Raw genomic sequence first — 26,560 nt, forward strand, 5'->3', positions numbered from 1 at the left:
CTAGCCATAGTTCATGAAAGCTTGACACAAACTGCTAACCACCGTCTTCCTGGAATATATCTTTACAGATTGATTTTTACAATGCTTTCAGAAGTTCACATATTTGTGCTAACTAGGAAATCTTTGTCCCTGAAAGTCCGAGGAGAGACTCATCATATTACAAAGGACAGAATGGATGGAGTCTAGAAGCTCTGTCCACACTAATTCAGAACAGATTCTCACAGATGCTTCTTGTGCGGCGGCCATGACTGAACTCTCTCTTCTCCTTGGTTCTGTTTATCTGTTCAGCTACATCTTTTCACCGTTCTACTCATGCCAGGCACAGTCGCCAGCATTCTACATATAGAATTCCCTGAAATGTGTTTTCTCAATAACTCTATTGTCTCTGTTCTGTTGATATGTAAATTGGATGGTGTGGGGGCATATTGGATTTTCCCTAAGTTCCCAAATGAGAAAAGTAGAGTCAGAATGCAAATCTACTAACATCTATTTTCAAAGCCTCCATGCACTACGGTACTCCTTCCCCAGAGCTAATACGGGTTTATTAACTAGTTGCAGCTATTTATGTTATCCTCCACCTAGTGTCTCACAGTTGAAATGGGACAATAGTGTGTGTTGCCTTGTATTATCTTCTTCCCTTTCAAAGTCATTGTGTTAAGAATATGATTATGAAAAATTAAAAATGCCTTTGATGCTGATCATAAGGGAAGAGAGACTCTGGCATTCTATTATGTTTTATTAATCACATATATTCTTAGGAAGGTGAGAGAGTAGGCATTTCTTTGTGTAATATAAACAGGACTTGCCACTGCTGATGTGATTAGTGTATTTTCTAAACAGCCCTCTATTTTCCTTGCATCAGTGACTGGTATTACTTCAATGGGTAGAATTTTACTCTCTGGAGTTATTCTTTGGAAATGAAGATGTACTCTTGATGGGTAACTATGTAGTAACTCACACGAGCATCAGTTAATTCATTGGAAAGTTTCTCCCAAATTAGGACAACAAACGATTTGGAGGGCATTTTGAGGTCAGGTCAAAACCTGATGTAAGGGAAACTCCCATGAATCTACGAGGATAACTCCAACTAAGACTCTTAGCAATAGTGGATACGAAGCCTCAACCTGTGATCAGATTGGTAACTATCTCAATTGTCATCAGAGAGCCTTCATCCAGTAATGGATGGAAACAGATGCAGAGCCCCAGAGCCAAATGTTAGGCTGATATTATGGAATCTTGCTGAAGAGAGGGAAGAATGATTGTAGGAGCCAGAGAGGTCGACATCTCTCTCTCCCCCCCCCTCTCTCTCTCTCTCACACACACACACACACACACATATGTCAAGGACATCACAAAAAAATTCCCATAGAAACAAGTAACCTGGGCTCATAGGAATTCGTAGGGAGCCTTCATGGGGCCAACCTAGGACCTCTACATACATGTGGCAGTTGTGTAACTTGGCCTACTTGTGGAACTCCTATTAGTGGGAACAGGGTGTGTCCCTAAAGCTTTGGCTAGGTCTTGGGAACCAATACCTCATACCGGGTTGCCTTGCCTAGCCTTAACACAGGAGGAGGTGCTTAGTCTTACTGAAAATTGATATTCCATGCTTCGTTGATACCCATAGGAGGCCTGCCCTTTCTGAAGAGAAACAGGAGGGGTGGGTTGGGTGTGGGATACAGAGAGGAAGGGGAAGGCAATGGGAAGAAAGGAAAGGAGGGGAAACTGGTCAGGATGATAGATAGATAGATAGATAGATAGATAGATAGATAATGTCTCTGTGGCAACTAACTTTGGGAGGATGATCATGAAAATGAAGACGATGGGAGAACCAAAGTAAGTACTAGTTGGTTTTGAATTAATGTCCCCAGAAGATGGGTTTGAGCCCCATGTTTTTCATGTTTCCACATGAAAAATAAGAAGCAGGAAAAGTTTCATTGGTAGCAGAATGACTGGTACTTGTGGCTAATAAGCAACTGAGCAACCTTCTGAACATGTTGACTCTAGAGCTTGTCCCTGTGTACCCTGGGGACACTGTCCGAGAACCTCAAAGAATACTATATTGGGTAGTTGATGTGAGTTATTGCTTGTATGAACTGCATTGCAAATGAGTGTGTTGTGTCAATTTCAGGTATGCACAGAAGGCAGGCTGATCTTGGAGTTCACATTTGATGACCTCATGAGAATAAAAACGTGGCACTTTACCATTAGACAGTACAGGGAGCTGGTCCCCAGAAGCATACTAGCCATGCACGTAAGTAATGTCATTTCTATTTTATCCCCTTTCTTCTTATTCAGCAAAGAACCCAGTTCTGTCTGAACAAAGTTCTGCTATTACCACACCTTAGGTAATGACTTCTAAGCATTGCATCTTCCTCTCAACCATTTGAATGCACAGCTCTTTTTTGCCTCCTTTATTTCTAAGCTTATGAGAGGTTTTTTGTTTGTTTGTTTTGTTTTGTTATTTTTCTTATGTTTGGGAGGTTCCCTTGATGAATAGCTTCTATTTTCTTTAGTTGCAGTAACTCTATACCAGATGCTTTTCTACCTGGGTGTATGAGCCTGTAATGAGAATCTGAACTAAAACAGGAAGTGGGAGCAGCTTCCAGTTCTGATTAGAACCATCTGACCGGAAGAAAGGCCCCTGTACTCTGGATCTATTATGGGTCCTAAACACGATGCTTGGCTGGAATGAGGGAAAGGGGAATGCAACAGAATCAGACATCATGAGCCTGAATTACTCATGGCCCTAAGAAACGCTGAGAAATCAAAAGAGAACAAATCTCGGCAGATACCATTTATACAATTTACTAAACCAAGAATTTTGCTGAAAATCTAATCTGCAGTTGACACTCAAGGGTTGACTTATTATTTTTTATTTTCAAAGTAAGGAAGGAGAAGGCCCAGTGTCTTTCAGTTCAAATATGCAAAAACCAAGGCTGTGACCCACTTGGTGCTGTTTAAAACTCTGTCATGCAGCCTTTGAACTTCATGCTGTCCCTCTAGACTTCTCCTTCCTACCTACCAACCCTGTTTCTGTCTTTTCCGGGGCCTTCTGCTCTGGCACACCTATTTCTGCCTCTTTGGATTCACCATTTTTCAAGTCCTTCTGAATTTTCAAAGCCAGTTTCAGACCTTCTGGGAGAAGTCTGGTTAATCAATTTTTTTCCCAAAATACACAAAAATCCATTAGAAGGGTATGGATGAGACCTGAGGCCATACATTGAGAGCTCATAAGATTGTATTCCTACTCATGAGTGCCTTTGAACAATTGATATGATGTCTGTGGACTTCTAGTCCCTCATCTGTACAATGATGTGGTTGTGATTGTGCCTTGAAGACTCAAGTTAATGACTGCAAAGCTCTTGTATGATGCCTGGATCATAGTAAGACTTCAGTAGATGTTGGTGATCTGTTCTCAGCAGCAGCAGAAATGTTGGAACAATATTAGTCCATCATTGGCTGCTCTCCAATCACAATGCACGCTGCTTGTTGTTAGCTGCTTGAGTTATGTAGAGTTATGTAGGGCCAGATCCTCCCACAGAGGCTCAGTGTCTATAAAGATTCTATTTCGAAACTGACTGAAAACTATTGCTCCAAGGTCATTTCCATCTATGTTTTTATCTATGGTTGCAAATAAGAATGATACCATCACTGAATAAAAAGAACAGGCAAGAATAAGGTTCTACTAGTTGTACCCAATGTGATGCCATGAGTGCAAACATGGAGAAATGTTGCTTACTTATCTTTCCCTATGCATGGCACCACTTTGATGAGGAAGAAGCAAAAGAAAGAGAATCCACCAAGCAACTCACTTTCAAATGCAATGCAGAAGGAATTATTTTTGTTGGGTCTGGCCAAACATTTGAGGTGATCTGTGATACTTTATATCCCATGATACTTTAAGAAATGTGATACCTACCCTTTTCATCCCACAGGATGAAAAGTATTGAGGACATTGACTTTTTTAAACCTCAGTTTAATGGGGGAGAGCTAAAATTCTCTTTCTCCACATACAAAAGTGGAGACTCTACACACACACACACACACACACACACACACACACACACACTGGATTTTGGTATGATATATTATTTTATCATATATCTCTTGTGGTAGCTGCAAATTTTCAAATGTGTCCTACATCCTGGATGGTAAAAACAGTACCCCTGCCTGAGCAGGGAACAAGCATAGCTTTGCCAAGGTCACAAGCATTTCTTTCTCTGGTTCAGACCAGAGTTCTTCCGGCAGAGTCCAGTGACTTCCCATCTGAAGACATGGGGCCAGCCAGGGTCTCTCACAGAGAAAGTAACATTGTTTTTGCTGGCTCCAATGCACATCTGAGGCAGTTTGGTTTTCTAATTTTGCAGAAATGATCTCAAAATGTTCTTAAGTATTAGATGCAAGCAACTTCCAAATGTAAATTAAATTGTCTAGAGCAATCTGTCCCCGCAAGAAAGATCAACAGTGTCAAGAGTGCATGTCTCATTAGCAACAACATAATCTTATGTTTTCATAATACCATCTCATAGGAGTGAAATTTATAATTTTCCTCCCCCTACCCTGTTTAGGCACAAGATCCTCAGGTCCTGGATCAGCTGTCCAAAAATATCACCAGGATGGGTCTAACAAACTTCACCCTCAACTACCTCAGGGTAAGACTGACTGATTGATTATATTTCTTTATTGAATTTGAGAAAAAACAAAACAAAACTTTAGTTTTTGTGTTTGTTTGTTCTTTAATTCATGCTAAACCAAAGAGTTAAATGAAATATAAGCCAGGCTAGTTACACAAGCCATAATCCCAGCTTTAGGAGGCTGAAGTAGGAGGACGATGAGTTCAAATCTGTATGGGCTATAGAGTTAGCTCAAGGTTGTCCTTGAGAACTTAATGAGATCCTATCTCAAGCTAAAATAAAATCATGGTAAGAGATCTGTGTATACAGCTCAATGTGTTTTCCTAGCATACGAGGGGCCCTGGATTAATTCCCAAGTGATAATAGTTAGTTAGTTAGTTAGTTAGTTAGTTAGTTAGTTAAATTAGCAAACCAGCTATACACAGCACAGATGTATATTCCATGTTCCCCCAATGTGTGGTGTGTGTGTGTGTGTTTGTGCATGTTTGTGTGTGTGTGTGTGTGTGTGTGTGTGTGTATGTGTGTGGGTAGGTGTGTAGGTGTAGTAATGGTAGAAGTTGTGGCTTAATTAACAATGATTAACAAGGCATCAAGTCTATACTTAGGTAGGGTTGAGTTTGCTCATACAGTTGTGTGACTCTGAGAATTAATTACTCAAAAGGAAGTCACGTCCTTAATCTGTAGATGTTTCGGCAGTACCCAGTCTGCAGATGTGTCCACTTTCTAATGTGGCATTGTTTCAGTTCACTGCCTCTATATGTTCACCCTGGACTCAACTCCTCCTAAGCGAATCAGCATGCCACTTGAGACAAGTAGCCAGGGCTAGAGTCTTCAGGAAGAATTCAACTCAGATTTATAGGTCTTACAAACTTACAAAGTCTCTATTTAATATGGCATGGGTTTGGGTTTTTTTTTTTTTTTGGTTGTTGTTGTTTCTTGATATAAATAGTTTTTATTTTTAAATATTAAGTGTTTTAGACAACGTGCCTTACCTATACAATAGTAAGTGCCTCCATATTTGTTCTAAAAGAGTTACAGCCGTCATACCAATTTAATATAGAATTCCAACAGTCAAGTCACCAGTGGCATATCTAGTTTCATTCACAAAACAAGCATTGTACTCCAGAATCCTGAGAAAGTGGTGGCCACTTTGCCCCTGATACATTATCTCCTCACTGTGCAGCAATTTGTCTCACCAGGGTTCCCCTCCTAGCACAGAGCTGACGCTTTGGCTTCTCTGCCCACCGATTTACTCTGTCTGTGAGTTCTGTTTTGTAGCCACTGTGCTCTGTGTACAAGCCTTGCACCTGTTGAAAAGCAATAGGTTTTGGCCAGGCTCACTCTTCTATGCAGTGAAAGTACTGTACCATTTCACTCACACATTTCTAGACAGTGAAAATAACGAAGAAAAAAGCCCCTAAGAAATTCATCCCTAAGGGGAGAGACTCATAAAAAGACACTGCTGAGTGGTAAATACCTCAATGGAAGTCTCCAGGTATTCCAAAAAATACCTCAGGGAGAGAAATCATTCAGGAGAAGGCTTCATGTGGAAGGTGATTCATGAGTGGAGTGGGCAAAAATGAAAACATGAACGTCAAAGGAAAGTGCAGAAACTTTCCACAGTATGGAAAACAGAATTTACACAAGATGAGGCATATGTATATGTAAGCCATATGAGCATTTAGCAGGTTTTATCGTCATCATTCCCAGTGAGCGGCCAGAAGGGGTGAGAGGGTGGGTCTTGTCTGGTCTGGCTGTTGGACTGGGCAAAGTGTTTAGTGCTGAGGCAGTTCTGGCAGAGTCCTGGTTCTGGGTTAAGAGAGAAGATCCTCTCCATAGCCTAGAGGCCCTGGAACCAAAACCAGGCTTGGCAAAAGCCAGAATCAGTTGGGCTTCCCATCAACTCATCCATCACCCTCACGATCATAACAGTCCTGAAACTCTGCCTGCTCAGAGGAAACCCAAACCTGCCCAGGAGGGTAGGAAGTATGTGTGTCCTCAGCCAGGGTACCTGGAGCTATGTCCCCAAACCTTTGAACTCTGCATTCTGAATGAGCCCTGCTTGGGTGTGGCAGGCTCTGTAGATGGGTAAGTGCACCTGGGGACTGTGGGTTTGTTTCAGTCCTATGCACAGATGCCACATAGCTGTCCTTCACCACGGCATTATCTCTCATCAGGGACCAGAAGAAGTGAAAGCTATAGATGCCCCCTCTGAGAAGGAATGCCTTCCACGCTATGTCCTTAGCTGGCCTGCATTGGGATCAGGAACTCGGCAGTCTGTTCCAGACTGTTGACTAATCCTTAGGCAGACTCTTGGTGACATCTGTTAGCTGCTTTGAATGTAGATTAACAAAGGCCAAAATTTCCTCCCCCGCTCCCCCCACCTCTCCCAATTTATCTGTAAATGGTTTAACTTTCTCTGGGTAGTGAAGCCTCTCCAGGTCACCACATTGTATTGTCCTGTACTTTTAGTCCATGAGACAGTGCAGGTGGAAGGAAGAAGAGCTAACCCTCTTTCCTGACTGAATACAGGAACCCTTTGGTGAAGGTGGGGAGTAGGGTGAGGGGCTCTCAAGGTACCATGTCAGTGTGTGGCTGACTGTGTGCCAGATCCTGTGCCACACAGCTCCCAACCTAGAAGACTAGAAGTTTCTTTCACAAGAGCCCTGTCAATGGTCACTATCCTCAGGAGGAAATAAGATATGGATAGGAGATGTAAGTGAAGTAAGTTACCCAGCTTTGCATATCAGATGGCAGCACTAGGCAGCACTTGAAATGAGGCAGCCTGCAAGAGCATCCATGTGTTTCACAGCACACCTCTGTCACTCTGCAGAATGGACGCTGGTACTGATGGAAAGAGAGATGCAGACAGCAAATTGGTCATGCTCTCTTCTTTCCAGGCCTCTACACCGTCTGTCTCATTGCTGGTCACACAATTTCTGCCCTTGCCTCCACATCTAAGCCTCCCAGGCCAGATCCCTCTCTCCTGTCACTTCCCATGAGGGTTGCTCCCTGGCATTCCTGGATTCCTCAGCAAATGCTCCCTTGTAATGGGATTCTTGGCAGGTCCCATTACAAAGCATCACTTTAGTCCCCTGTCTCTTGCTCCATGGTCTAAGTAATGCGCAAACTCCTAAGTTCCAAGGAAATGTCACTTGAGTGAAGAGTTAGCAGACGGTTTGTTAAATGATAGATTTGAGTTTGAATCAGACACACACACACACAAAATGGTATGATTAATTTTCAAAGTCACTCCTAGAATTTCACCATGGAAACTAAGCAGCAGTGAAGTAGGTTGTACTGTACTGAAAAATAAAAGGAACTTCTAGATCTCTCAAATGTGTAAAATTCCCCCTTAAAGCTCCTAACTGAATTTCCAGCTTCAAATTTTTATTCGCTAGCATTTCTGTTTGCTCTTTCTCATTATAAATTTTTACAATAAATGTCATTGCCCCCTCCCTCATTATTTTGGGAATGCATTTTTCCACTCTGAAGAGCAGATTTTTTTAAGTGAATAATTATTTTGTCTATTTCCTTTGGCCTGGTTTTCTTAGCAGCTATGATATATATTCTGTGCTTTAAATGTTACACTTGACAGAATATTAAGACAATTATTATCCTGAATCCTAACTAAGAAATATTCCTTTTGTATTCTCTGATTCTAGATCCATCCATATGCACAATTTCTGCTTTTGTGGAATCCTCTTGCATGTGACTTCCTTTTAAAAATATTTATATTTTAGGTTTTTAAAATTATTTATGTATGTGTATGTTGGGCTATGTGAAAGTGAGTGTAGATGCCTATGGAGACCACAAGTATCAGATATCCCTGAAGCTGAGTTATAGGTTGTTGTGGGTGCTGGAAACTGAACTTAAATCCTCTTCAAGAGTGGCAAGTGCTCTTAATCCCTGAGCCCTCTCTCCATCCCCAACATATGTTTTCTAATTGTTATTTAGTGAACCATGCATCATATTAACCACTATAATAGCCACAGCTACCCCAGTATGGATGATGACAATGTTTATTTAATTGTCTAAAGTGAAAAGTGACGTAATTGTCAAGTTGCTACTGTCATTAATGCTTTCTCTGAACCCCTTTACACATGCTACTCTTGGACGTGTTTCCTGACGGGGGTTAGAGTTCAAGCTCCTCACTCATCTATGTGGTCTTGAGCAAGCTGCTTAAGTTCCCTGAACCTCGGGTTCCTCATCTGATGATTAGGAATGAGTTGTCGCAGAAAAATGCCGTGAGGGCTGGTGAACTTTACTTCATAAGAACCCGACGTACGAAGAAGGCTCTAAGTACCAGTCACATATTGTCCAGTCGTTTAGAGCTCCACTTCCGGGGCTGCCACTGATTTTTTTTTTCCCCATGATTTTATCAAGTGCCTTAACTTCTCAGAGCCTGGCCCTCTGCATGCATGAATGGCTATGTCCATTATGTGTCACAGCATCCGTGTCACCGGTGAGGGTTGCAGTGATAATGTATGTGGAGAGTACTTTAACAGCTCTAAATGTGTACTCCAGGAAGCCGGTTACACTCCCTTGCATTTGGTGTCCTCCTTAGATTGGTCTTCCTCTGGAGAGGTGGGGGCTTGCTGGAGAAAGTCGGTCACGGGGGTGGGGGGAGGGAGGGAGAGACCTTGAGGTCTGATGGCTCCTCACGTCTCTGACCCTGCTCCCTAGCTGCACACACAACACGACTGGCTACTTCCACTCCACCTGCCACACTTTCCCCTCTATGATGAACTGTAAGTCAAAGTAAACCGTAATCAAAACAATGAGAAAAGGAACCAATACATTTTCTGAATACAGTTATTGTCGCAAATGTACAATCATTGTTTTTGCAGCTCTTCAATATCATCTACAGGCTTTATTCTATTGTTGTTCTTAAATAAGCTTCAACTTCCCTTTCCAGATGAAGGATAGCAAGTCGGAGTGGGCAGGAAAGCCTGTAGGATGCAGGACCACTTGTGTGTGGTTGTGGTGGCCTGTTTTCTTTTGATCCTGTCCCTTTAAATCCCCACACAAATGAGGAATTTTGCTGCTGTTGTTGTCGTGCCTTAAAGAACACTGCTCCCTGCAAGTCATCTCTTCTGACAGCATAGGGAGTATAGCCCAATGCCTAGAATTACTGGGCAATTAACTTCAGAAAACGACCCCCAACAGAAGGACATGAAGCAGCCTCCAGAAGACTGAGTGTGGCTGGGTCAGCATTGGAATCCTGCTGAGGTGTTTTCTTGTTTCCTATTTCTGTAAGACTTTGACTCCTGGCCAAATACATCCCTTGATCATATAAGTGAAGGAGCTCTTTCCACCTAAATGCCACAATAAGCCTGAGGATGGAGCAGGTACCCCACACGGGGACTAAGATGGACCGACAGACCAGACGGGGATGCTGGCTGCCCTTTTCTTGCTTCATGCATTTAGACAGAGCATCAGCAAAGCTTTGACATTCTGGAGAGGCCAAACCCACCCAGGCAAATCTCCCATGCCTTATGCAGTGCCTGGCATATTATAGATCCCCAGAGGACTAAAGCATGTTTCTCAAAATTTGATCCATAGGTCATGGCAGGCTTGCAGCTATTTGTTATGGAGTTAGGCTGTGGCTAGAAAATGAGAACTTTAAAACTACCATAGCAACTTGGCATTTTTGATACAAACAAATGCGTGACCCTGGCACTTATGCTATTGATTGAATTACACAGACATCCAAGGGTTGTCGTACTCCCCTGATGGGTGGCTGCTGGTTAAAGGCTAGAAGACCATGCACCATAGGAGATTGGCAGTCACTGGCATAACATACATGGATGAATCTGATTCAGAGACCCACGATTCTATTAATTATTGAGGAACCTATATAGGCCTAGTAAACACTGAAATGGATATCACTCCCATTTCAACATTACAATCCAACAGAGGAAACCAGGTCGTAGCACCTTCAAGAATTTAGAGCTACAAGGCTCTGCTCTGCTCCTCCGTAAGGATGACTCAGACTCCAGAGCCAGCGCTGGACTGAGGCTTTGAAAGCTAAGGATCCAGTGTCTGAAACCCCAGTGTGACTAACCCCACCCCTTCCTCCTCCTCGGAGTCCTCTTCCTCCCCCTCCCTCTTCCTTCTTCTCTTTCTCCTCCTCCTTCCTGCTCCTCTCCCTGTTCCTTTCCTGTCTCATCCCCATCCCTCTCCCACTACCCCCCCCCCAGTTTTCCTCCTCCTCTTCCCCTTTGTTCTTCTCTCCCTACCCCTGCTGCTTCCTCCCCTTCTCCCCCTTCTTTCCTTCATCTTTCCTTCAGAGAAAAGCCCTATCTGAGAGGAGGCTGAGGGGACCCTTCGAAGACACAGGGATATTTCACACAGAGACTGAGCAAAACCTTGAATACCCAAAGGGCACTTTTAATTGCATTTAGAGATAGAAAAGCAGTACACGTGACTGCGTGGCAAGGAAATGCAAGCAATTAACCCTTAAAGAATTGAAATAACCATAACTTAGACACATTGTAGCATCTAACAAGCAGTGATCTCAGAAGTCAGGCTGGAGGGAGCAGCCATTAGAATACCTTATTTATAAATACATACATAAAATATATCATAATAAATCACATGAAGTATGATGTATAGCCAAACAGCGAAACAAAAACAGTGTGCCACCTGAGTCATCTTGACTGAAAACAATTCCAGAGCCATGGGTGATTGGTCCCAAAAGTACAAGTGGGACCCGGACTCAAGAAAGCAATTTCCCAGTCTCAGACACAGGAAAAGAGGAGAAAAATGTTGTTAAACAAGTCACTAAAAATCAAGGCCAATGGCAAGGTGGGAAATTGCCGGTTAGTCTAAGGAAAGGCTGGGGGTTGTGAAGTTAAGTGCAAGATGGGGCCCTGAGCTGACTCTCTCGGAAAATAGTCCTTTCCAATTTTCTGGAATTATCCGAGGAGGGGGGGAAATGTGCGTGAGGAAACTGGGAGAGGAAGGGGACAAAGGGAGAGATTTTGAGCTTTTTTGAATTTAAATTGAGAGAAGAAACTGGATGAGGGGGGCTTAGTTCACAGGTTACCTCCTTACCAGACTCAAGGTTTCTCTGTTTGTTTAACTTCCGGTTACATTGCACTCTGCTCTGCACCATCTCCTTGTCCACCTGAAACTCCAGTTCATTCCGTACCATACCTGTTTGGATTCTGCGGCCTTGTCCTCTATCTACAGGAGAGTTCAGAGAACAGAGAGATAGCAGGCCATATGTGAACAGAGAGGCACAAACAGGCTGGTACTTCTGTGTTTCATCAAGGAAGTAAGGTTGGGAATGGCTGTGAATTTGTAATTAATATAAAGAAGTAAAATTTTGAAGGCTCACAACTTGGTAGTGAAGGCTGTGCAATAGACTACTGTCACTGGGCCCTCCAGTCAGGAAGAGTCAGATCTGGGTTGCTTTCATCATCACAATAGCCTCAGGGTGGGGGCTAACCAGGGCTTATCTGTGGTTCCTTTTAAAGGATAAACTAAGGCTTGAACGAAACCTAGCACTCATCTGGCCTCATGCAGATGGCTAATCTCAAACTGGATTGGAATCTCATGTTAGCCAACATCCCTCCACTTTATCAGACAGCAAGAACCTTATTCTGAGCACTGCTGGACTAAAGGCCTGGGTGAGCCCAGTCATTCCTTCAGAGACACCCAGAGTGCTTTGTTTTGTGTGTTGCCCATAGATACAGTGGAGGACACTGGAAACTGCCCAGAGAGTAAAGCATGATGGGGTCAGAACCAGGATTTAATTTATCCCAGTATGCCTCAAATCCCCATCTATCTCTGACTTCCCGTAACACCAAGCTTCCAGGCCTTCTGTCATCATCCAGTTGTCCCTATGTTGGCTGGGGTTTGCACATGTATTCTAAAAACAGAAACCAAAATCAAATCATCCCTGAGGGAGACCTTAAAGCCATCTGCCTAATGCTTCCCAGTGACAACATATTGCACACACACACACACACACACACACACACACACACACACAAAGAGGGGCCTGCAATGCCGTATGGGTTCTAACCTAAACTTTAGTAATTGCAATCAGCAACCTTGAGGTTTTATGGCCTGGGCCCACTTCCTGTCCATTCTCTGCTTCCTATGCATGCTCAGCTACCTCTTGCTCCTGCTGCCAAGCATTCCCTTATTATGTCCCTTCAAGGGCAAAATAGGCCCTTTCTCCTTTGAGTTGCTTCTGGTCGGGTGTTTGGTCACAACAAGAAGAAAAGTGAGCAATACACTGTCACACCAAGTTCCTTCTCAAAGCAGGCCCCTGGTGCTCTATCGGCTCTCTTCATTAGGAGTAGAACCCTGGACAGCTGGCTACCTTTCCTGCGCCTCCATGTTTCCTAATAATCTTTTACTTCAAGACTAACTAATTGACAGGGTTGAGTGACTGGCGAAGAAGCTGAAGATAAAGAACGGAAGCCAAGCAGTCTTGAGTGGTAACAGTAAATGGGAGACAGAATGGGGCTCGGCACTCACTGCATCTTGCTGCCACCCCTATAACCAGCATCCACGTGAATAGGGATGTGAATGTCAAGTCTCCAGAATGGAAGCTGAAGCAGCAGGAGGTGGGCATGAGCTCTAGGTTAAGTGTGCATCTTGAGCAGAGGATGGCTCTAAGATGCCAAGTGTGACATTCAGGACATGTCCAGATGGAGCTGTGGGACTGTAATCACTGTAACAAAGCAGACCCCAACTTCTGATTTGGGTGGATGCATCAATTTCAAGGGGCTGCTAGGGCCATTTGCCATACCTTAGTGAGTTGAGGTCATCAGAATTTTATTGTTGGCATCTGGATGCCAAATCAGGTTTTTAGCAGGACCAAACCTGTAACTTTCCCTTGTCTTTTCTGGCTCTGGTGATCCCCTGACTGATGGTAGCCTAACTGTCATCTTCCTCCATATTTGCATGTCTGTTTGTCCTGCTTACATTTCTTTCAACTTGACACAAGTTAAACTACGTTTATCTGAGAAAAGGGGACCACAATTGAGAAACTGCCTCTATAATATCAGGCTATAGTCAAGCCTGTAGAACATTTTCCTAATTAGTGATCTACATGGGAGACACCAGGCCCATGGTGGGTGATACCATCCCTGGTCTTGGATTTTATACAAAAGTAGGCTGAGAAAACCATGAGTAGCCAGCCAGTAAGCGGCTCTCCTATGTGATCTCTACATCGGTACCTACATCCAGGTTCCTGCCTTGAATTCCTACCCCAACTTCTTTCAATAATGGATTGCAATGTGGAAATGAGGACAAATAAACCCTTTTCTGCATAAATTGGTTAGGGTCAGTGCATTACACAGCAATATTAAGGGAACTATGTTTTGGTTTTCTCTATTTACAATTCTCTCTATTCACAGAATGTGCTAATCACATACTGTATGACTGTGTATGCTCTGGTTTCTATTGAGTACATTTTCTATACAGCAGGACATATGCCTGCTTCATGAGAAACATGAACACTGTTTCTCACCTCCTTTAAGACTTTCCTTGATTAAATGTAGCCTAATACTGAAAGTCTCCTTTGTACAGCATCTAATTCCTCCATCTTCCTTCTAGCTCAGCCAGTGTGATTTATGAGACAGGGGAGAATTGAGAGATTTAGCATACACCAGACTTCAACTGCTTCCTGCTGACAGAGGGCACTGTCACGGGGATCCTAAGAAGATGCAGAAATCCTGGCTATAGTAGTCTGCAGCTTGTACCAGCTGTTTTGAATGGTGGAACACCTGGGACACTGCTTCAGGGGGTCTTGCTTGATCAAACCATGTTAGTCTGGAAGGAATCTACAGCTTTTCAATTTCTGTGGAAATTCTCCAGTAATCTGCCCTTAGACTTAAATTTTGAAGTCAAAGCATTTTTTAAATATACAAATTGGATTAATTCAGCAGCATTGACTATCAAGTGTATTTTAGCAGTTGTTGTTCTTTCCTTAGCAATTGAGCAATTCAAAGACAACACAATAGCATACAGTATCCAGACTCTGTGATTTTCCATCTCTACATGGATTTTTATTACTCTATTTCTTTTGCATATGTGTGTGTGTGTGTGTGTGTGTGTGTGTGTGTGTGTGTGTGTGTTTCATTTATTGAGACAGAGTTTCTCTATGTACCTTTGGCTGCCCTGGAATTCTCTGTACAAGAGGTTCACTTTGAAGTCATGGAGATTTGCTTGCCTCTGCCTCCCCAATGCTGGAATTAAAGGCATGTGCCCCCACACCCAGCTACTCTCTTCCTTCCTTCCTTCCTTCCTTCCTTCCTTCCTTCCTTTCTTTCTTTCTTTCTTTTAACCACTTTATCCTGTTTCTTTTTCTCTCCCAAGCATATGTATATTTTTTAACATACTGTAAACCTTTGGAGGTTTTTATTTATCTGAATCTGTCTTTACTGCAAATTTTTATCTTGTTTTGGTCACAAGTCTTTAACTGCTAAACATTGCTCAAATGAAAGCCACAGTTGTTTTAGCCACTGTCTATCCAAGATGTCAGGGATATATTTACTGCCAGCACTGAGAGCCATGCTCACCACCTTGGTCTATGCTGCCATCAAGCACAAGCTGCCGGCTTGGAGATGCGTTCCCTGACACTGCCAGCTGCTCATACACACCACTGAATTGTTAGCAGGGTTTCTTAAAAAGAACCCTGTAGCTTTTTTGCCCCTTATGTCGAGTCAGGAAATCTTCCTTAAAGGAGCCGCGCAAGTCTCTGCTTGTCTCTATCAAAATAGAGACCATCTGTGGGAAAACAAAATGCTGCTACCAAGAAGACTTGCTTGTCTTTGTTATTTTGTTTTAAAAATCCTTTCTTAAGCTTTCGTTAAGTTTTAAGTGGAAGTTTTTAGTACCCATGTTGTAGGCGCCATTTTGTTGCCAGCCTGGTCGCACATGTCAGCCCCAAATAACACACAAAGACACTGTATTAGGTACAAAACTGTTGGCCTGTTACTAGCGTTTCTTATTGGACAACTCTGTTTTAAATATTAACCAATTTCTATTAATCTAAGAGTTTCCAAATGATCTTATCTTACTGGAGAGAGGATCTGGTCCTCTTCTCAGGTCCCTACATCTTGAATCCTTGGATACATCTCCCAGAACCTTCTTTGTCTCTTAGTCAGGCCTATCTTCCTTTCCTATTGGCCAACAGGGTTTTATTCATTAACCAATAAGAGAAACATATTTATAGAATGACATCTTCCATCATAGATAGAAAAATGGAAGCGTCCCCAAGATGGATAAACAAAATTCATAAACATGCAAAATGGCAGAGACTGGGTCACCCTCCTGAGCTTCATGCCCTTGGATCTGGCTGACAGTGGAAATTGGGAAAGAAAGTGCTTTCTTTGGAGACAATATGAGCAGAAGACCCTGGCAGTGGTCAACACTAACTATGCTGTATCTATTAACTATGACTTGTGAGGTAAAAGAGACATGTTTCCTATCCTGTAAAGTGGCATGGAAGAGGTTGGATGTCATCTACCTAAGGATATAGAATAAACAAGGCTATACACACTGACATGCTTACTCAGCTGGGTGAATCTCTGGAAACAAACCTCACTCCTTCACTGCCTTAACCTCTGTTGCCTAAACTCTCACTGTATTACCTCACAGATCAGTGAGCTTTGAACAAGAGCCCCAGTAAATCTATTGCAATTCCATTCAAGCTGTTCGCTATTCAGAACATGTGATACAAGCTGATTCATGCCGGTCAGTGTCCCCATTATTCCAACTCACTCTCCACATCTACAAACTATGTAGATTCAAGTGACAAGGAACAATCAAAGTGACAGCCAGCATTCTCATTACTATCACTTTCTAAACTAATTTGCACAGATGAAAATAATATTGAACTCAGTTGATGAAATTGCTATTTTTACAGGTCAAAACCATTAACTATTGGTTATTTCATTTGGTTTACACTAATATCTAAGGGAGAATGATAAGAACCAGATAGAAAAACTCCAGGCTTTATGATTTCCCACTGCCCACCACACTCACCCAACTCCTACTCAATGTCACAATGGGACATGTAACAGCCACTTACCAAAGACAACTCTGCCAAGTATTGCCAATAATTTACCTGTCTCCCTATTATTTAGAAAATAATGTATATTTTGAGCATGTAGCACAAAATTTAAAATATACAAAATTCCTATACTCTGCATTCATTCCCTCCCTAGAGACATCTGCAACTATGAGATTTGTGGCTTTTTTTCCCTTTCAGCATAATCGGTGTGTCTTCTATCATATATTGCTTTCAACACACACACACACACACACACACATGAATTCATAGGGGAAGGATGTCATTCTAGTGCTATGTAATAATGTATGCTATTCCTACTAGATGTTGGATACTCAGGTAGTTTCTATTTCCTTTCTATTGTTAATAGTGATGTACAAATAACCTTTAATATTAGACTTCTGCACAGAGACAAATAAAAGAACTAAATCTGTAGGAGAAATAATCCAGGAAGTCAATTTGCCAGATAAAAAGGTGTGCATTGTAGTTTTTGATAGATGTTGTCAAGTTATTCAGCATAGTGGGTATATCAAGTGTCTATTTTAACAGCGGGGTATGAAAATGTCTGTTTGGGTTCAATGAGTGTCTCTCAGCCGGTAATACCACTTGCCATATAGTAAGGTGAGCCAAATTTGATCTTTAGAGCTCACAAAAATGTAGGAGAGAACCAATTCCGCAAAAGTTTTCTAACCTCCACATGAGTACCGTACCTAGGCATGTGTGCCCATACATAACATATATGAATACACACAATAAATTTAAAACTTTATAATATTTTTTTATTTAAGTTTGAAACAAGTTTGTTTTACATGTCAAACCCAGTTCCCTCACCCTCCTCCCTCCCCTGCCCCCCCCCACAAATCCGCACCCCATCCCCTTCCTGCTCTCCAGAGAGGGTGAGGCCTTCCATGAGGAGTCTTCAAAGTCTGTCACATCATTTGGAACAAGGCCTAAGCCCTCCCCCATGTGTCTAGGCTGAGGGAGTAGCCCTCTATATGGGATGGACTCCCAAAGTCCATTCTTATACTAGGGATAAATACTGCTCCTCCAAGGGATCCCAGCTCAAATCCTGCCACCCACATTAGATGGGTTGCAATTTTGTGGGACCCCAGCTCCAGAGGGTCTCACAACCTCCTCTGGACTCCACTAGTACTTGCCCACCTGTACCAGACATTCACACACGCGTGCACATGAGTGAAAGTTGTTTTAGAGCTGAGACATTTGCGTTTCCTTTCATTTTCTATTGGACTCCTGTTCTTTCTCTTGTACGTGTATATACATATGTGAGCATGTGTTCTGCCACTGAGCTATAGCCCCTGGCTCCACTCTATGTGTATTATAAATAGGGGTTTGTATTTTACATAAGTGATTTAGCTGTAATGTAATTGAGATTACAAATTTAAAGTTTTGAAGTTTCTTTTGCTTTATTCATTGAAAGAAACACACACGCTATTTGTATAATATATACATATATATTTTTTATACATATATATACATTTGTATAATACATATGCATATGTGTATATATACATACATACATACATACATTTATGAAACAGCATTTTCCCCTTGCCTTTTGTTTAATGTTTTGTGTTTGGTAATAGCCCTCTATTAGGTAATGATAAAATATACTATTCTTCTGCTATTCTTCTGTGTCTTGTAAGGCTCCTTTTTAAGTTGAGGAGTTGTTTTTTATGCTAGTAATCAATCTTCCTCAAAAGGAAAGAGTTACGACGAGTGAGGAATCTCTTTAGCTCCTTAGTTGTCTACACACCACTTATGGATTAATACACACTGTTCTCCTGAGTTTGAAAGGCTACTTTTAGCATATTCTATAGCACACTGAGGACTTGAGTCCATTTTTGGACTTCAATACATATTGTGTTAGTTTGGCGTTCCATTCTTCATCTGACACTGCATTTCTAAGAGTACTGTCATTTTATCATGTTTTGCATCTAGTAGAATGCAATTATATTTTTCTAGGATTCTTAAGAAATGCTTATTTTTCACATAAACACTAAACTAAAATTTTTAAAAAATATTTTAATGGTGTTTATGTTTTAAATTGATCTGCTTGGGTATTCCAGCTAAATGATTATGTCTTTTGCAGATGAAGACCTTCATCAAGCCCTTTTCTATTCCTGTATTTTTTTCCTCTGTCTTTGTTCTAGTTATATTGTCTAACACCATTTAAAAGTGTTAAATGACAGTCAGTGTAATTAACATACTCACTCAGTGTCTGAATTTAATAGTAATGCTCTGGGCCTTTTCATTAGCCGGACAGTAGCTCATGATGTGAGCTAGACTCATTTCTCATATTCAGGTAATATCTTGCTTTACTCTATTAAGAGCTATATAGAAGTTTTTAATGGTATTAAATATTATCAGATGTATTTCTAGTATCTAAGAAGATTGCATTATTTTTTTCTGTGTGATTAAACATAATAACAAGCAATGCTTTTTTGATGCAATTGATATTCACGATAGCATTGCAATTTCTTTGCATGCATCAACTCATTTAGTCATTGCCTAAGCTAATCTATTATTGCCATGATCACTACACCTTAGGAACCTTGTTTTCACAGAGGTTAGAAAAATGTGGACAAGTTCACACAACATGGGTTGTTTTCTACTGTAAAACACTAGACAATGTTCCATCTTGCTTTCTTGATGACAAAGCAACATTTCACTGGAGCAAATCTTGCTAGTTCAGTGCATCTCTTCCTGTTAATTGGCCACATTAAATATTAATATTGCTAACATTTACCATTTCTATATTCAAAGGAAAAATTTAATAAAATTATTTATTTTCTTGTATGGAGACTTCCGACATTCTCATGATTACTTGTGAATATTTTAGGAACATTTCTTCTTCCCTTTTCCATAAAAACCTGGATGACATTGACAGTATCTCCTTTTGAAAGGAATTGTAGACTTTCCCTTTTATGTTAGATATTTCTAACCCCGTGAAACCATCTGAACTTGGAGCTTTTGGAGGGAAGAATGACTTCCTGGCAATTTTTCCTTTTCAGGCTATACCTTTTGTATACTTTTATGTGAATAGAAGTTTCCTACACAGAATGAATACAATTCTTAATGTTTAAAAGTGTTAAGCAATAGAAAGCTTTGGAGGGGGCCATTCATTAAGATGCACCTGAAATATTTGAGGAGAGTAAAGTTAATTCACTTTGGTGACTAAATTTACAAGGAAAGCAAGAGAAGAGATGCTGTCTCTGTCCATTGGTTTTCAGCCTGTAGAGCACGTTGGATTTTGGCTGCCTTCACTAAGTAAAAATAAAAAATTTCACTTGTGGGAGTGTGGGGTAATGGAATACATGGTGCGGGGAGGTGTACAGTTCTTCTGTTCATTATTTCACTTGTTGGATCTGGAGACCTTTTAGACATCCAGAGTTGTTTTTAAATGGTGATCAAATAAAGACTTGTGAAACATTTGAATTCCTTCAGTTAAAACCATGAAGATGATTATGGATCAAGGCCACAGGGCAAAAAAAGTAAGAGACATAGTGCCCCGAAGAGTGACATCACTTATTCTATTATGTCCTCTATTGAGAATTATTGGAGCCAAGATTATATGGGTGTGATCTAAACATCTTTAAACACTAGAGATTTTATCATCTGAAATAACAGCCTAACACTCGGGTCTGCAGGGACCTCATAGACATCTCTGCTAAAAGAGATATTTGGTATCTAGATATCTGGATAGATGGCTAAAAATGGTTTTAACACAGTGATTTAGAATTTTTACCATAAACCAAAACAACTTTTTGAATCATAATATATATATTTATATGTACACATACATATACATATATACACACACATATATATGTATGTGTATATATATATATATATATATATATATATATATATATTACAAAAGAAATATTTCTGAAGTCTGGAGACATATCTAAAAACCAGTGTCTGGAGTCCTGGGGGAATGTGGTCAGCTGGTGAAACTTTTGCAATTTTAGGAAAATATTCTCACAGTATTAACATGATTCTCTATAACAATTTCTGTGTATGAAAACACTTATGCACAAATATGGCTGGTTGGAAACCTGATTAATACAGATCATTTTAGTTTTCCTGACCACAGACTTCCACTCCCAGTAGCAGAATCCAGATAATGTTCTGAGATAGATTTCACTGCTTAAAAAAATGTTAGGTTGATTCACTTCACCCTGTAAGTTAGTACAAGAGTGACTCACTTAAATAAAAGTAATGGCAGTTGTGTTTCCCCATTGTTATATTTACATGTAGTTGATTCAACTTTTAACTACAAATGTTCAGTTAGGTTTTCTCTTATTAGAGGTCTTTCACCCTTCTCAAAACCATTATTTCCTTGTTAATTTCCCAGAGGCTTTAGGCAATTTCTAGCTGTTGTAATGGCGATGTGAATAAACAGTCTTTATTGTTCATGGGTTTATGAAGGAGATAAGACGATTTTGATACATTTTAAGAATTGATTATGAGATGAAGCCCAAGGAATAGCCATTAGCTTTGATAATACACAAAACGATCTTGGGAAGAGCTCCCTAGCAGCCAAAGCCTGGAGACTGTAAAAACAAAGATTTGCTGCCTGAGTTCAACAGTCATAGCTGTAATATAATGAGTGAATTATTAAGCACGTACGTGTGCCTGGCATTCATTCACTCTCACATTGTTCAAAGGATATGGCTGGAAACTAGGTGTGGTGCTAGAGGCTGTGTACAGTGATGGTTAAGAAAAATCATGTCCCTGCTCTCATGGGTTTGTGGCCAGGTAGAGAGAGGTGTCATGTACTCTCACCAAAATGTGTACATGATTTCAGAGTCAGGAGAGAAACAGTGAGTATAACAAGTGGAAACTGGCCTTCAGTGTAGGACAGATCTCAGAAGGCATCCACAGAAGGGGGCTGCTTAAACGGAGATCTTAGACTTTGATGATTTTAATGACAGGAGAGAGCAGAGGAGATGGGGAGGGGGCACTAAGACATCCATCCTGGCAAAGTTTCCATTGAAGAAAGAGAATGGGGAAGGACAGAAGCTGGAGTGGAGAGTTAGGTGAAAGAGTGTTGAGATATGGGGCTGATGTCAGTGCAGTGTCGGATGCCTTGGAACACGTGCAGTGTTTCAGAGCACCTTGAATGTTAATGCCTTCTAATCAGGAGGGTAGCTGCAGAAATGCCCCAGAATGCTCAGTGAGCCCAGAACAATCTCCCTGGCAGACGGACTTCCAATGAGTTTTGAAAATAAGTAGAAACTAAGTAGTGAAGGAAGGAGAGGAAGACTGTTCCAGGCAGAAGAAACAGAATGTTTAAAGACCTGGAAACAGAAAACAATACCTTATATGCTAAAAACATGAACGTGTGTGATCACATATGTTCATGTATGTGCTTATACATATGCAAATGAGTTAAGGTATGAAATCTTAGAAGACACATTTAGAAATTCAGGTGGAGCATTAACAAGCCAGCTATGCTTGTTAATTCTATGCTACAGAATTTCCCATCACTGAAGAAGGTTGCTTAGCAGGTGAGATGCCATATCTGAACTTTTTTTTTTTTCATTTAAAGTAATGTTTCTCTTAATTCTACTAAATATCAGCATCATTTGGGTGGTATGTGGGAGGAAGATGCTCAGACAAGACTCAACCCAGTTTAATAAGAATCTCTGTAGGTGGAGCCAGCCCTCAGTGTTTTTGTTTGTTTGTTTTTCACCTTCATCACTAACTAATAGCAAAATTGACCAGTATGGAAATTGCTTATATTTGCACACCCATTCTCCCCCACATCATCCCCTTAAGTGTATCTATTTGTTACAGTTGGTGAACCCACATTGATACATCATGCTCAGCCACACCCTTGGTTTATGATAGGATTCACTCTTGGTTGAGTACTTTAGACAAACTTGGGCAAATGTACAATGACATGAACCCACTATTACAGTAGGACTGTAAGGAGTAAGGTTTTTCCTCCCACTGCTGGTCTTGTCCCGCCACTGCGCCAGCCCCAATTAACACACTGAGACTCTGTATTTGATATAATGCTATTGGCCAGTTACTTGTTTCTTATCCACTAGCTCTGTCTTAAGTATTAGCCCATTTCTGTTAATCTATGTATTTCCACGTGGTCTTATCTTACCAGAGAGCTGGTGTCCTGCTATCTCCAGACTCTCCATCTTGACTCCTCCTTACTCCTTCCTCTTTCCTCCTTGTCTCCTAGCCCCGCCCATCTTGCTTTCCCATTGGCCAACAGTGCTTTATTCATTAACCAGTATGAGAACCATATTTATAGAATGGCATCTCCCATCATAGGATGTAGAGCAGCTTTACCACCTTAAACATCTTAAGCTGTGTCCAGTAATTCTTTAGTCTCTCCAGTGCCTGGCTGGAGGGGGTGGAGGGAAGAAGATTGACTTCTAATTAGTTGAGTAGTTGAATACAAAGTTAGAAATAAAGCTTGGCTATGTATAGTCTACTGGTTTAAGTAAGAATAAATTTTTATCAATGAGATTATGATCAGGAACATTAAGAGTAAAATTCAAAGAAATTGGAATAGTAGACTACAGCTGTCCTAGTTAGCTGCAATTGTCACCTTGGCAGAGCCCAGAACAATGTGAGAGGGAGGCCTTCATTGAGGAACTATCCAGATCAGATGGGCCATGTACATGTCTGTGACGGACTCTTTAATATTAATTGACAAGGTACGATCCTGTCCAGGCTGTCCTGAGCTTTCTAAAATAGCTAACCTTAAGGCTGAAAGTGAACCAGCAAGCAGAGGGCCTCCCCATGGTTTCTGCCTTTAAGTTTTGCTTGAGCTCCTACCCTGACTTCCCTCAGTGATAGGCTATGACCTGGAAGTGGAAGCCAAAAGAAGGGGAAAAATCCTAAAACCCTTTCCTCCCTAACTTGCTTTCAATCAGAGAGTTTTATCACAGCAACAAAAATCTAACCAGAGCGATGGCATTCTTAATGCTCTGAACACATCATCTCAAATGCATTGATTAATCCATCAACATATCCCATGAGTAATCATATTTACCAAGCCCTTGTTACTCATCAAGCACAAACAATAGCAAACATTCTCCATCATCAGCTTCAGGAATTGGAGAAGATATAAGTATGTAATGCAATGTCAAAGGACAGTAGCTAAGTCAAATAGAAGATTTCACTCCATCTATCCCCAAGACCAGAGAAGTCTGTAAACAGTAAAGTCTTGCTTTCACATATGTGTTAAATGAATGAATGAGTGATTAAGTTAATGAGTGAATGAGTGGAGTGAGTGAATGAAACACATGTGACTTGTACAACAGAGACAGAAATATTTAGGTGGGTTGCCTAGTATACCTGAGATTCTGGAAACTATTATAAAATCTGCCTACCCTTTATTTTATTTTCTTCATTGTTTTATATTCTCTTTGTTTTAACCCATTCCTTCACTCTGGCATTCATTCAGGAGTAGAAACATGGACAAATGATGCTCATCCACAGTGCCCTTTCCTGCAGGCTTGTGACCATTTATAATCCTCAAGTTCAGAGAAGTTCCCATCCTACCATCCTAGTCAGTATTTAGTGCTGAATATTTTTAATCACCCTGAGTAATATCAAATCATTTTTATGATTGTTTTCCTTCATACTTTAGTGTTCACTTCCCCTTTAGTGCACTGATATGACTTACCATAACAAAGATAAATCTCTTGGAAAATAAAATCATGACAAGCTTCCATTTATGATACACACCTTGTCTGCTCCTGGGAATTCATTTGCTCATTCATTCAACAAACTGTACCAAATTAGGTACTGAGGAAAAAAGATGAATGAGTTACATTTGTTACTACCCAGAAATCCATAACGTTGAGGAAAAGAGAAAAATAATGTCACTGGTGGTTTATTGGTGGTGGAGAAGGAAATTCCAGAATGAGGGAGGTTAATTCTATAAAGCACATTTCTTATAGAGAGGAATATCCTAACAGGATTCAAGATAGATGAATATAATTCAGGATAAAAGCTTGCGGTTTCCCAAAGGACACCTTGTCCAGTTGTACAGATGGGAAGGGTTCTGTTCTGGGTGCTTATCTAACTCACCTGAAAAAACAAGTGAGCAAAAAAAAAAGAAAAGAAAAGAAAAGAAAAGAAAGAAAGAAAGAAAGAAAGAAAGAAAGAAAGAAAGAAAGAAAAGAATCGGTTTGGAGTGAGGGCTTATTTCCAAAGCCAGCACGCACAAGTGGAAGGTTACCCCTTTGTCTAAGAAATCCAACTAGGGTGTCAAGTAGAATAAAATACTTCTAACAAAAAATATGCCTGAATGGGCTGGCTTCCCATGCAACTCAAAAGTCATTTGAATTTGCAGTTGATTTTAACACTTCTACTAACTACCAAGGATTTTGTGATTATTACAGAGTAAGTGACAGGATTTCAAGGGTCTACCCTACTCCTGCTTCTGATTTGAGCTTAGTGGCATAGATTTGATGAGAAAATAACTTTTTATGCTAAGCACAGAAGACACTGTCCACCGCAGAGGGGTGCCGAGGGTCTGACTAGGGTACTATTGCGGGGTTGTCATGCTCTGGCTGAGTATGATTCAGAAAACCATAGCTGCTGTGTGGAAAGACAGGTGGAAGGCAGCTAAGGGTGGAAACAGGCATGGGTGCTCATAACCATCTAGATACTCACTATATGGTGACTGGAGTGGAGAACATTGTCCTGAATCTATTGAAAAATGTTGACTCAGCAGGACTCTCTAGCAGATTGAATGTGAGATTTGAGAAGAGTCTCTTCCTACGATCCCAGTCACTCCTTCCACTTCCAAACAGAGCAACCAGGGATCTTATTATGAGGGGACATGTGATAACCACTGGCTTTGACCTCTACCTCCACTTTCTGGTCAACACTAAAACGCTGAGCTGCCCTAGAACCTACAGAACCTACAGACGGGGCATTATTGAAATGTTTCCGATGTTGAAAATGCTTTGTTGGCTCTAGGGAACCTTCCAAGCAGAATGGCAGATATCAAATCCCTGTGTGGGTTCTAGGTCCCACGTGTATAAAGCTGGTTTCAGGAATGACAAATACCTTGATATTCTCATATGTCTTCATAAGGTAAAATGTCACACTTCAATTTTCTCATTTGCTTAGGGTCTCACTTGCTGCCCTTGATTTTCTAGAAATCCTATTCCTTGTCGTTAATCTCCCTGGCTTCTCCTCTGCCACCACTGGCATGCTCTACTGTTTCCTTGTTGAATGTGTGCACTGTCTGTAATCCATCAGTAGATGGTAGGGTGTTGTGTTTTGTTGAAATCTAAATAGTGAGTGGCTGTCACCTATCCCACAAGGCTTGCAGCTAATAGTGAAGAGGGGTGGGGGCTATCATTTGGTGCTTAAGATTCACTTTCAGGCGTCTCTGTCATTCAGAGCCTGAAGGGATACAGCAGCTGCTAAAAAGCCGCCCAAAGCAAAAAGTTACTCATCTCAAAGAGGTGCCTTGCAACATCCACTGTATGCAGGAGGAAAACATAGTCCCTTGTTTGAAGAGCTGAAGGTGTCTGAGGATGGAGATCATAAACAGATCATTATACTCCAATGTAATGAGTAGGGTTTTTCCGCCTGCCACCACCGGTCTTGACCTGCCACCGCGCCAGCCCCAATTAACACACTGAGACTCTGTATTAGATACAATTCTGTTGGCCCAGTTACTTGTTTCTTATCCGCTAGCTCTGTCTTAATTATTAGCCCATTTTTATGTATTTCCACCTGGTCTTACCAGGGAGAAGCGGCTGGCGGTTCTTTCTTCCCCTGACTCTCCATCTTGGCTCCTCCTTATTACTTCCTCTTTCCTCCTCGTCTCCTAGTCCCACCTATCTTGCTTTCCTATTGGCCAACAGTGCTT

The 26,560-nt window shown here is 41.1% G+C and overlaps 1 protein-coding gene across 14 annotated transcripts in view; it reads left to right on the forward strand.

Moving 5' to 3' along the window:
* Ldb2 (LIM domain binding 2) overlaps nt 1–26,560 on the forward strand; it is a 335,390-nt gene that overhangs the window by 272,390 nt on the left and 36,440 nt on the right. For all 14 annotated transcript variants that reach the window (XM_051174052.1, XM_051174049.1, XM_051174051.1 and 11 more), the window contains exons 4-5: nt 2,132–2,254; nt 4,572–4,655. In XM_051174052.1, the coding sequence (XP_051030009.1) occupies nt 2,132–2,254; nt 4,572–4,655 (207 nt within the window). The remainder of the gene's footprint in view (nt 1–2,131; nt 2,255–4,571; nt 4,656–26,560) is intronic.

Source organism: Phodopus roborovskii, unplaced genomic scaffold (assembly GCF_943737965.1).
Source record: "Phodopus roborovskii unplaced genomic scaffold, PHOROB, whole genome shotgun sequence".
NCBI lineage: Eukaryota > Metazoa > Chordata > Mammalia > Rodentia > Cricetidae > Phodopus > Phodopus roborovskii.